We start from the raw sequence: 13,069 nt of genomic DNA, 5'->3' as shown, positions 1-13,069 counted from the left end.
AAAACAAATCACCGTGTCATCCGCCTTATTTGCCTGTGATTTGTTTTCGCCCTCTCTTTCGGACTCGACGTTAATTCTAATGCTAACCCCGGCTTGTAGTTGTGCTTAAGTTTGTAAATTTCAGATTTGCCTATTCACCCCCCCTCTAGGCGACTTTCAATGTCCAAACCGGACAAAACATTCCCCCTCCTTATCCTCCCGACGCTCCCGAGCCTTCATAACCCTGTGGTTTGGACCGTACGAGTTCAGATTGAGTGACTGCCCATACAGTCTCGAGTGGTTGTACTTATCATGAGTACAGGTAGTGAAGGATGACAAACCGGTCCTTATACGAGGGGACAATCCTCCTGCTCACACCTAAACCGGCTGAGCCTTCACCTTAGGCCCTCCCCTAAACCAGGGAGTCCCTGATCATCCCACTCACAAGGTGATGAGGGTGAATACCCTTCATCATACACTTTTTTGAAAACATCGTTTAGTAAAAACACTGCCCTTTTCTCATCCCACATTTTGTACTCACAAAGATGTTTGTTAATGCGGGCTATCTCTCTCTCACAATGCAAAAGATCCATCCCTTAATCCCGACTTAGGTAGTGGTAGAAAGAATAGGTAATTTATGCATTAAGGGAAGAATGGACTTGCCTTCGTCGAAGCTCTCCTGGCACAAAAGATCTATCTCGGAGGGGACGGGTTCCTGCCCTTCTTCCGGAGCTACAAATTCCGGAGGATCAGATCTCTCTTCTTCTAGCAAAAATAGATAATGAACAGTACATCAATCATGGTGACTTGGTGGGGTGTGCCAATTATTAGACATTATTATTTTGTGCCCTAAAATTTATTTAGACTATTTTTGGTGCATAAAATATCAATATATATACATATATATAAAAATAGGAAAAGAAAAAGAAAAAGAAAAGAGATCTCCTCAGCTAGCTAGGCCGGGGGGGGATTCGACCCAGCCGAGTGCGGGCGCGCGCGGCCGCGTGGGCAGGCAGCCCACTTGGCCCGCCAGCGGGGGAACGACGCGGGGACGACGCTGTGGGCGCGGGCCCACGTGCCAGAGGGAGGGGGAGGGGATGGCGTTAGGAGGGGGGTGACGCCGGGGGGGTGAACCGGTCGGAGCCCGGTCGCCGGTGAGGTCCGCGGCGGTTCTCCGTTGGGGTCCCCGTTCTGTGACGACGGAGTGGTGGCAAGGCACGGGTGGGGATAGGGGATCATGGTGGTAGGGCCAATTTGGCCGGAGGGCGCTTGGAGAGGCCGGTCCACAGCGAGGTGGCGGGCGTCCGCGATAGGGGAGATCGCCGGTGAGGCTGCCGGGCGCAATAGGAGAAGGGGGTGGTGCGTTGTGCTCGCGAGGACATGGTGAAGCTCAAGAGCTACAACAATTGGACTAGAGTTCAACGGAGAGGGGAGGGCGGGACTCACCGGAGCGGAGGAAGGGCGCGGCGGCGCTGGCTCAATTGAGCTCGGGGAAGGGAAGAGGGAGTGGCCGAGGCCGGTGTGGAGAAAGAGGGAGCTCAGGCGGTCCTTTTATAGGCGCCCAAGGCGGGGAAGGGGGCGAGAGGTGGCGAGCACCGGCGAGCTTGCCATGGCGGGGATGGTGGCGCATAGTGGCGATGATGGGACGACTCGGGCAGGGGGGTGACGGGATGGCTCGGCTGGCGCAAGGGGACAGAGGCGCAAGGCGCCAACCGGGCTGGCGAGGGAGTAATGGCGAGATGACGGGGCGGTGGCGACCGCGTCGCTAGCCTGGTCACGGGCGCGAGGAAGGCGCTCACAAGCGGGGCCCGCTTGCTAGAGAGAGAGAGAGAGATCACGAGAGAGCGAGGGTGAGTGCGGCTGACGGGTGGGGCTGAGCTGGCAGCGGCAGAGGGGAGGGGAGCGCGGGCGCGCGGGCGATGGGCCGCTTGGGCCGCGAGGGGGAAAGGGAGGCGCGGGCGCGCGCGAGAGAGAGAGGGGGTTTGGGCCAGAAATGGCCCAGCCGAGGGGGGAGTGTTTTCCTTTTTCTTTTTCTATTTTCTATTTTCTATTTCTATTTCTTATTTCTATTTCTTTTATCTCCTTTTCTTTGATCAAATAATTAGCTAAATAATCTTAGGTGCTAAAAAATATTCTATGTGAGGTGCTACTAACAATCATAGTGTATGCATATGATGAGATGTCCTATGAGGTGGAGTCTAGGGAGAGATTAGGGGGGGTAGGAGATTAGGGTTCCAAACCTTGGGTTAAATTTTGGGATGTTACAGAGGCACTCCCGCGACCGGCGCTCATGACTTCCTTACCCAACAGCGCCACCTGTGGGCCTCCCGGGGTGCTGTTAGGAGGCGGCGACAGCCCCTGTTCCCGGGTCGGGGGCCCTTGCGCCCCCACGTACCCGCAGCGACAGCAGCGTGGTCACCGTACCACGAGCTGCCTCAGGACGACGACGTGGAGACCGTAGCCTACGGGGGCGCTAAGGCGAGCGTGCCTCCACGCTACTACAAACTGGATTTCGCCACATACGATGGCTCCGAGGACCCGCTGAACTGGCTAAATCGTTGTGAGCAGTTCTTCCGGGGGCAGCACACGCCAACCTCGGATCGCACGTGGCTAGCCTCGTACCATCTTAAGGGACCGGCACAGACATGGTACTATGCCCTGGAACAGGACAAGGGCATGCCATCTTGGGATCGCTTCGCCGAGCTGTGTCGCCTTCGCTTCGGTCCAGCAGTGCGCGGTTCTCGCCTTGCGGAACTGGGATGCCTCCCCTTCCTGTCCACGGTCCAGGATTACTCGGACCGCTTCCAGGCGTTGCTGTGTCGAGCTCGGGACGTCTCCCCCATGCAGAATACAGAGCTATTCGTGGGCGGCCTCCTCGAGTACTTGCGGGTGGACGTTGAGCTGCGCGACCTGCAGGATCTACAAACTGCCATGTACCTGGCGCGGGCGTTCGAACAACGCGCGGCGGCCTGGCCCCCATCCCAGCAGCACGGGTCGCGACCACCGCAACGGGCGCAGGGCTCGGGTCGCGTGACACCAGCACCGCCCGGGGCTCTACCGACTGGTACGACGACGCCAGGCGATAGTACGACTCCGACACGCCCGTTTCGCTGATTGTCCCCGGTCGAGCAACAGGAGCGGCGCCGATAGGGGCTCTGCTTCAACTGCGATGAACCCTACGTTCGGGGACACGTCTGCCAGCGGCTGTTCTACTTGGAGGTCGACGACTTCCTCGACGAGGCGGCCGGTGAGGGTGGGGTCGACCCCCTAGAGGAGCCGGTCGCCCCAGACATCAACAGAGCCAATGCGCTGGTGATCTCGTTACACGCGCTGGCGGGCATCTGGACGGACAAGACGCTGCTGCTACCAGTCACCATCAACAACGAGCGACTACTCGCGCTCATGGACACAGGGTCAACCCACAACTTCCTCAACGGTGACACGATGAGCCACCTTGGGCTAGCTATGGCGGGTGGCGAACACCTTCGGGTCACGGTGGCCAACGGTGACCGCCTACCCTGCGCCGGTATCGCTCGCGACGTCCCCGTCATCATCAACGACGAGTCCTTCTCCATCACGTGCGTTGGGATGCGCCTGGGCTACTTCGACTTCATCCTCGGCGTGGACTTCCTGGAGACGCTGGGCACCATCCAGTGGAACTTCTGAGCACTGACCCTGTCGTTCCAGCGCCAGGGCCGGCGCATCCACTGGCAGGGTGTGTGGGCCACGCAACAGCCTGCCTCGCAGCAGCTGGCTGTGGTAGTCATCGACACTGCCCAACAGCCCCTCATGGACGTCCTTCTGCAGCAACATGGCGCCATCTTGACGAGCCCACGGGACTGCCCCCGGCCTGCCCCTACGACCATCGCATCCACCTGCTGCCCGGTACAGCTCCGGTGGCCGTACGACCGTACCGGTATGTGCAACTGCAAAAGGACGAGCTGGAGCGACAGTGTGAGGCCATGCTCACACAAGGCATCATACGACCCAGCACGTCACCGTTCTCCACTCCGGTGCTCTTGGTTCGCAAGGCGGACCGCTCGTGACGTTTCTGCAACGACTACCGTGCCCTCAACGCCAAGACGTCCAAGGACAAGTTCCCGATCCCGATGGTGGACGAGCTCCATGGAGCCCGTTTCTTCTCCAAGCTGGACCTACGCTCAGGCTACCACCAGGTGCGGATGCACACCGATGACATCGCCAAGACGGCGTTCCGCACCCATCATGGCCACTATGAGTTCTTGGTCATGCCGTTCGGCCCCTCGAACGCGCCTGCTACTTTCTAGGCCCTGATGAACGACGTACTCCGCCCATATCTCCGGAAGTTTGTGCTTGTCTTCTTCGACGATATCCTGATCTACAGTGCATCATGGGCGGAGCACCTCTAGCATGTGGGCATCGTCCTCGAGACATTGCAGGCACACCACCTCCACCTGAAGCGCTCCAAGTGTTCCTTCGGCACCACATCAGTGGCCTATCTGGGCCATGTCATCTCCGAGGGAGGGGTCGCCATGGACACCGACAAAGGTCGCGGCAGTGGCCTCCTTGCCGCCCCCGCGGTCTGCACGAGGCCTCCGGGGCTTCTTGGGACTAGCAGGGTACTACCGAAAGTTCATCAAAGACTTCAGCCTCATCGTAGCCCCGCTGACGTGTCTCTTGCGATGAGACGCGTTTGCCTGGGACGATGACGCGACAACAACCTTCCACGCCCTAAAGCACGCCCTGACGATGGGTCCAATGCTCCAGATGCCGGACTTCGCCAAGCTCTTCATTGTCGACTGTGACACGTCAGGTGCAGGGTTCGGTGCTGTCCTTCATCAGGGCGTGGGACCTCTCGCCTACTTCAGCAAGCCATTTGCAGCCCGCCACCTTAAGTTGGCGGTCTACAAGAGGGAGCTCATCGGCCTCGTGTAGGCCGTCCGCAACTGGCGCCCGTACTTGTGGGGGCGCCACTTTTCTGTTCGGACTGACCACTACAGTCTAAAATTCTTGCTGGATCAGCGCTTGTCCATAGTTCCTCAACATCAGTGGACCAGCAAGTTGTTCGGTTTCGATTTCTCGGTGGAATACTGGCCGGGGCGCCTAAACACCGTGGCTGACGCCCTGTCTCGCCGTGACTCGGAGGCTGCCGTGGAGGACACGGCTATGGCAGCACTGGCCATCTCGGGCCCGACATTCTCCCTGCTGGACGACATCAGGCGGGCGCTGGCAGCTGCACCTGACGATCAGCACTTCCTCCAGCAGCTGCGGGACGACGTATTGGTTGCGCCATGGCGCCTCGTCGACGAGCTGCTCCTGCACGGCACACGCATCTTCGTGTCGAACTACGACGACCTGCGCCACCAGGTGCTGACACTGGCGCACTCGGCAGGTCATGAGGGCGTCCAGAAAACCCTACTGCACCGCACCTTTCAGTCCCTCCATCCGCGCGCGAAGGAGAAGCTGGGACCTCGCTACACCGGCCCTTTCCGTGTCCAAGAAAGGATTGGGTCGGTAGCCTAACGCCTGCAGTTGCCAGATGGTGCTCGCATCCATGATGTCTTCCACGTCAGCCTGCTGAAGCCGCACCGTGGGGATCCTCCTGCAACTCCGGGGACGCTTGACCCAGTGATGGATGGCCGGTTGCTTCCTGTGCCGGCCAAGGTGCTTCACGCTCAACTTAGTCGGGGCGTGTGGCAGGTTCTCGTACAATGGCGTGGACTGGCTGAAGATGACGACACATGGGAAAAGCTTGAAGAGTTCCGTGCTGCTGACCCCAACTTACAGCTCGAGGACGAGCTGTTTGAGAAGGCGGGGAGAGATGTTATGTATGGCCAACTGGCCAAGCCTATGTTAGGCGCAATAGGGCCAAGGCTGCCCAGGTGGGGCCTAAGGCTGCCCAGGTGGGGCCCAAGGCCCAATAGGTAATAGATCAACTCTATTTAGTTAGTTATACTTATCAAAATTTAGTAGATAGACTTAGATCAGCTCTATCTAGATAGTTATACTTATCCAAAGTTAGTAGATAGACTTGAGATAGCTCTATATATAGATCTGTAAACTCTGGAATAAAGATAAGCAGAATTCCAATCTATTCTGGCTTTCTAGAGGGAGCCAGAGTCTCCTGTGATCTCCTCCCTGCGCGCGACCCAGCTAGGATCACGACGGCGCCTCAGCGCCGCCGCCCTGGTCGCACCAAATCCCCACCCTACAATCTGCCCGGTAGAATCCGTAGTTCTACCAGTTTCATACAATTTTTTTTACTTCTGTCGCAACGCACAAGCACATATCTAGTTACTTCAATAAGCAATCGCCAACCAATAGAAGTTGGTGACATGTACAATAACTCCTTTTTCAGTATCTTCTAATATCTCAACTCATTTGGTAAATAAAATAGTATATCTGGAGGACAGTCTTAAGATCAAGACTAAGAGGTGTAAAGAGTATGAAATAAGTACATGGATATATATAACAGTTAGGTGACTGGAGTTGCTTGGATCAACACTACGATATGTGTGATTCTGAAATTCAACAATACGATATGTGTGATTCCGGAAGTTTTAACTCGTGAACTATGAAATAAGAGGCAATGAAGAAATTCATGCTCAGGCTGAGTCCAGTGCACAGCCTCCCTCTCGCCCCTGCTGCTCCAGTGCACAGGCTGCAGCAGGCTACAGCCTCAGGCTATAGCACACGTGGACCAATCAGAAGCCGCCACCTCACTGTCGCCCTCGCTCTCGCCCGCGAAGACGCCATCGCCAACGCGTCGCCCTACTCTCGCCTGCCTATCGCCGGGCGGTGGCAGTAGCGCCCGCCGGGTCGCTCTCGCCCGCCTCCAGCCCCGCTCTCGCCTCCTGCTGAGCGCTATCGCCCTCACTATAGCATGCATTGGCACCAGCCTCATACAGTTTGGGTGCAAAGGGCAAATGTTCCCTGAGACATAACTTGCAGTGGAAATTGTGTCCTCAGACATAACCTGGCTAGCAAAAAATTCTAAACATAGCTACAATTGAGGACATAACATGTTAAAAATAACTGTAGCTGTCAAAATCTAGGCCCTGAAATCTGAGACCGAAGAGAATACTTGTAGACACTGGGATTTCTACTTCATGTCCAGCGTGCACAAGAACGCCTTTATTTTGCATTCAAACGAACAGATTGCATACATACAAGCAATTGCATCTTCAGATTTTACGTGGACAGAGGAACTCAGGCACATTACGAATGTTTCTCTACTACTAATTCAAGTAACAGTATCCATCCTTCCAGGCTTTCCAGAATAGCTAGCAAGTTCATAGGTCATTAATGGTACAGAAGATTGGAAGTAGCAAAGGATAACACAGCTGATAATTGAATGGAAACCGCAAGTCTACAAACTCTCATCTACCATAATGGCCACTATCCATTGTGAATGCAAGCTTATGTTCTCTAAGAAAATTCAAGGTGAAGTTTCAGCACAAGCAGATGGAAGTTCATCAATCACTTGCCATCAGCGATAGAACATGCTTGGATACACCCAGAAGACCTGCAGCTAGGTGTACCAGTCCCTCTTGAACTCAAGGTTACAATCGTTGTCTCGATTCCACACAGCATCCACATCATGTCAGCCCATGCAACAGAAGGGCGCTCCATTGTCCTAAGCCGGCACAAGAAAACGCAGGCCTCCTTACATCACACCAAATTAACCAAAATTCACGAAATCTTCCTCTAATTTCGGAATCTTGCCCTTATTATTTGTTCTGAGCTGCTATACACATTTTCTTACCAAAATTTTTAAAAAACAGTGATCCACGTTTGAATATCGAACAGTTACTGCTTTGCTACTATGATGGAATATAAATCTGTTCACGTCAAATTCCAGTTCCGAATTGTTCTGCCTGTCAACCGTTACGAATTATCTTTTGGTTCCTTCTTTTTTCGCTTTGACAATATAGACTGGTTCTTGTAGTTGTAGACGTTAGTCACACACACATCTCCATCCACAAATCTAAAATCCCAGAATTCCAAAAGAAAAACCTAATCTAGACAGCACGGTTCAAAAACTGATCTTTGGGTAGACATCGTGGGTTTTCTTCATATAAATTTCAAAAGCATACATCAATATTTTCCTCAAAACAGACACATAACTTAACAATTACACACACACACACACAAATGAAATCTCAAATACAATACCATAGTGACATCATCTACTCAAATATAAGAAGTCTTCCCTAACCAAACAACTCCAAGGCAAAAATTTCTGCAACACAGGACGGGCACGGATCACTGTCCATCTGAGTAGAACATGCTCGGGTACACCCAGAATGGCTGAAGCTGGATGTACCAGTCCCTCTTGAACCCAAGGCCAGGATCAGTGGAATCATCCCAAATGGCATCTGCATCGTCACCCAGCCCATGCAGGACCCAGGGTTGCCTGTAATGCGCGTAGTACAGGCAGTTGCTTCTCCCGCCCCACCGTCCTGGACTCATGCAAGAGAACGGCGGGCTCCTCACATCGCCCCCGATAAAGAGGGCATCATTCTCCAGCTTCACCACGTCCACCCAAGTCGCAGGTTCAGTGGACGTATCCAGGCGGTAGGCTTTGTAGTTGACAGGCGCTCGTGCTCCAGACGATGAGAAGCTCAAGTAGTAGTCAACAATTAGAAGCATGCCGCTGCATACCAACAGCCATGGCCTTCGGAATGGGCATCCAGGCATGTTGTCCCACCAAACAGTTGCCATCTCCTGCAAACCAAGCCGGGGGGCCAAGGACAGAGTGTAGAGCCTGTAGTAGCTGTCCATCACGATGAACTGACCGTTGAACTCCACGATCTGCTCGATCAGTGAGTTACCGAGCTGTATTTCCGACCAAGAATTGCTTCCAACTGACCAGTCAAGAAGGGAGGCTGGGATGCTGTGCTGGCTGGACACCACACAGACAAGGAGGTGCGAGTTTTCTAGCGCAAGAGGAGCTGTCAGCATGCCAGAGTAGAAGAAAGTGTCATCGTTGAGTGGGAGCGGCGGTGCCCATACTCTGGCCCCAGTGAACACATCGACAATGATGCAATCTTTGCGAAGGCCGCATATCAGCTGGCCATAGGAGGAGCCGGCGAAATGCATCGCCTTGCATATTTCTTGAGGAATCTGGCAGCAAAGGTCTGCTTTTGTATTGGCTAGATCGATGACCTGCCATCTGCGTAGCTCGTGACCATCAGGTGCACGCACGGAGACATTGGGCCTAACGAGGAGAGGTGGAAGCAAGGCACAGAACCTGGATTTGGATGGGTATGATGAGAAGGCAGCACGCCAAGAACGACAGGTGCTTGCGAAGGCAAGGAGGTCAATGAAGGAGCCCAGGAGGGCAACAATAGACTGGAGTGGGCCTCCAGGGAGATCAGCCCACCCTTGAATCCCACATGTATCAGGGGCTGCTTTTGTGGAGGCAGAGGTGCCAGATACTGTGATAGGGCTTTGCATGATGGCAGTCTCACTGCAACAAAGTAAATTCAATAAATGAACTAGAAGCATGATTTGAATACAAAATGAGAAATAGGCAGATAACTTCCAAGAGACACAGACACCCTACAGCAACAAAAAAATCAGTACATGTGTTGTACAGATCTGAAGCCACTTTTTAAGTTGTTATACACTATTAAATTCGAAGCGGCTGAACAGTTGTAATAATCTTAATGATAAGACAAATAACTGAATAAGAGAAAGGAAAAACAAAGTTTTTAATCCAAACATCTTGTGCTCTGGTTTCAATTTTAAACTTTCCTCACTACTTCCTAAACCCATCTCCTATTTTCAGAACATGTGATGCCTACGGTACAGTACATAAACAAGTAACTGACACATGAAAGAGAGGTGAAAACTGTTGCTGTAATTGCAGAAATGCCAATCGAGTGCTCAAATCACCATCTAACATAAAAGTGGATTCTTCCATCCTAGCCACATCAGTCAGGCATTCGTGTGTTTGAATATACTTGATATATCAGGTCCATCTGTTGTAGGGTTCTTCTGTAATCTGTATACCATACGGCTAGTCGGCTACAGCAGAATGCAGTGCAAATTAACCATACAAACTAGAGCCAAGATCTGACCAGAAAAGTACAAAATAACTACCTGACACAAATTGTTGGCCTAGTTTGAATCGAGATGACGGTGGCCATGCAAAAATGAACATAGTAAAAAATAATCGAGGTATTAGGTGCCAGGGAGGATTTCAGTACTCACTGCTCGATATTAGCAGGTGTCCTGAAACAACGTTATATACACTGATATAAAATAGACTTCAGATGGTGTGCGCAGAACTGCAGAAGGTACTTAATGATCCCCAATTCAACTAGCTAGTAGTTCATTTCCTGGTATCCTTCTACCAGGATGTTCGCATGAATACAAAGCAAGGTTGTTCAAACTAATATGTCGCTTCTTTTTCTGTTTCTGAATTTCAAGGGATCAGAGCTGAGCAACATTTATTAAAGAGTTGGACTAAAGAAAACGAAAACCGACGGCATTGAATACGCTGTCTCTAAGCAGCCACGTAAGCAGCAATTAAATAGAAAAATCCTACGTGGACGCAAATTAAGGAGGAGAGAGTCATCGGTAATGCAACCACTGTATGCCCAATTCACTAGAAAAATCTTTCGTTAGGAGACGGCTTCAGTCCGTGTTCCAATGCCAAGAGACGGTAATGCAACCACTGTATGACTCCTTCAGCCCGTATTCCACACATGAATTAAAATTTTTGTAGACAGTATAAATAGACAAGCCACTGTATGACTTGTTATTTATATTGTTCGGATGTTATTTATATTGTTCGGACTTTGGACGTGTTTTTCAATACACATATAGACATCTGTGGGCTATACATGCTCTTAAGACCCATACAGGAAGCTAAGATATCCACATGGAAAAAAAAACAAAATTTCCTTCATAGTGTAGCATAATAAAAGCAAACGTACAACCAGTTCCCGTTTGCAGAGGAACCGTGACATACACACAGTCACACACACAGAGTTACACACGACATCAAAATTCATGTCTGCTAGGTTAAATTCATGAGGGAGACTACTACGGAGCATCGAAGTCGCGTCTTTTATTGTACACATCAGTTACAGCGCATAAATCTGTTTATGTCTGCTAGGTCACTGACCAATTAGGCGCATCGATACTAGGGTTTCTTCCGTTCCGTACACCTCACAAGCACAGCATCAAAATCCAAAAGAAACCAAACTGCAATAGCTCGACTCGGGAGATCCCCCGGACAACAAGAACAAATGCGCCACACGATTCCTCGGAATGGTTAATTAAGAAGCTGAAGGACTAAAGAAACCGCAGAATGGACCCAGAGAGAGAGAGAGAGAGAGAGAGAGAGAGAGAGAGAGAGAGGTAAGGTGACAGTACCAACCTTGCAGGCTAAGCCGAAGGCGAAGGCGTGGATTCCGGGGCGGGGTTAAGCCGGAGGCGGAGGCGTGGTTACCGCGGCGGTGGCTGGTGCCGGCGTCGTCGGCGGCTCGGCGAGTGAGTTCGCTTCCTTTCCCCTTCAGATAATCCCCTTCCTCTTCTCCTCCGTTCGGTTCTGGTTGGGCCCGTTTATGCTTTATGGGCCTCGACCAGCCCTCTTTTGGGTGGGCTGCCCAATTGGGCTTCCAACTAGCCCAACAAAAAGCTCCTTAGAACTTGGAAGGACTTTCCATAGTTTGTAGACCCAAATTTATTATTTCACTGATCTTGATTAGGCCTTTGAAAATGGATTTGGTTTCCTTTTTAAATTATTTAGAAATCATATTTGATTTCGGCCAGCTTTAATCACATTTGACAGTTTGTCCGTAGATTGAAATGTCAGGACATAATGTAAGTGGTTATTATCAGATAGGCTCACTCATCACTTTATGAGCAGCCACGTTCACCATCCAAAGCAAAGAGCCATTGATAATTTTGCCATTACCATTTGTGAGCTTCACTAATATGCCATCGGGTCTATAAATCATAGACACAGATGATCCCACCAGTCATAGACACGGAATGCATAATAATAGGAAGTCAAATCTGAGAGTGGCAAAATTACAAATTTCCCCAAAGCAAGATGGAATACTGGAATAACGTTGTGTTGCCTTTCAATTTCAACATGAGAACGAAGACACCCATAAGGCCATAATCCACATATTGGAGGACAAGTACACGATGGGACTAAATTATAAGTTAGGCTTAGGGGTGATAATGTATCACGATCCAAATGATTCTTAATGATTTGTTTGACTCCTTAATTTATTTTAATTTAAAAACAAATAAAAATAGAACCTGATTCTAATATGATCCAATCCTTAAATTTTATAATGTAAAATTTAAAACTCATTATCACCCCTAGTTAAACTAGGTAACATCCAGACATAGAGGTCAAAGGACAGTGACACATAGGAAGGCCAAATTTATAGAACAACATTGGTGCGAGGGTTTGTTCATCTCCTCTTCCATATATAGGCTCCCTTTGGCAGGGATTTGCCTTTTTTAAATAGCTTTAGCTCTGATTTTTCCATGCAAACAGTTTTACTAGAGAAGCCAAAGCCATTTAAAAACCATTTGGCAAAAACTCCTAGGTTGTTATAAAATGAACCATGTGTAGTCACGCTTTTATATATTCAGTTATTATATTTCTCAAGTAGCACCGAGCGTGATCCGCACTATCCTCACAATATCACACAACATAGAGGGTGTTGAGACAGAAACTAGGGCCGGTTGGGGCATTTGAGCGAGCAGGTTCTAGGCGTCGAAGGGGCAGCCACATGCACAATAAGAATATAAGAGGGGATGAGGGTTGTCATAGTGGAGGTGACCGAACGTGAGGAGTGTGTGGAGCTGGGCGGTGGTGGTGGGAACGGCCGGGCTTGAGAAGCTTTTAGATCAGAGGAGGAGCACAAAGCATTGCCGAAGATATGATGGGAATGGTGGGAGGGGGTTTTCGCAAAAAAAGACATGAGTCAAAGCTGGGCGAGTCACATTTTTTTGCTTCACCTATCTAATACAAAACAGAGAAGTGCTTTTCACCTAAGTTGTATGTTAAAATGTCGTTTGGTATGGCTTGTGGAAAAAAATAGTGAAGCCGCATGAGAAGTTGAAAGTCGCCTAG

General features: G+C 50.8%; 1 protein-coding gene across 1 annotated transcript; it reads right to left on the bottom strand.

Moving 5' to 3' along the window:
- Nucleotides 1-8,009: 8,009 nt before the first annotated feature.
- On the bottom strand, nt 8,010-11,504 carry LOC109942241 (uncharacterized). The gene is made up of 2 exons (NM_001428419.1): nt 11,351-11,504; nt 8,010-9,430 (listed from the first exon to the last, which is right to left on the bottom strand). Exon 2 carries the CDS (start codon nt 9,415-9,417, stop codon nt 8,224-8,226), a length of 1,194 nt encoding a protein of 397 aa, NP_001415348.1. The 5' UTR covers nt 9,418-9,430; nt 11,351-11,504; the 3' UTR covers nt 8,010-8,223.
- Nucleotides 11,505-13,069: the final 1,565 nt, after the last annotated feature.

This window comes from Zea mays, chromosome 9, assembly GCF_902167145.1.
Source record: "Zea mays cultivar B73 chromosome 9, Zm-B73-REFERENCE-NAM-5.0, whole genome shotgun sequence".
NCBI classification, from domain to species: domain Eukaryota; kingdom Viridiplantae; phylum Streptophyta; class Magnoliopsida; order Poales; family Poaceae; genus Zea; species Zea mays.
This window is presented reverse-complemented; position numbering and strand designations above follow the sequence as displayed.

Bases quoted from the DNA above. Each gene is read 5' to 3' on its own strand.
- LOC109942241 (NM_001428419.1), bottom strand. From the start codon at position 9,417: ATGCAAAGCCCTATCACAGTATCTGGCACCTCTGCCTCCACAAAAGCA.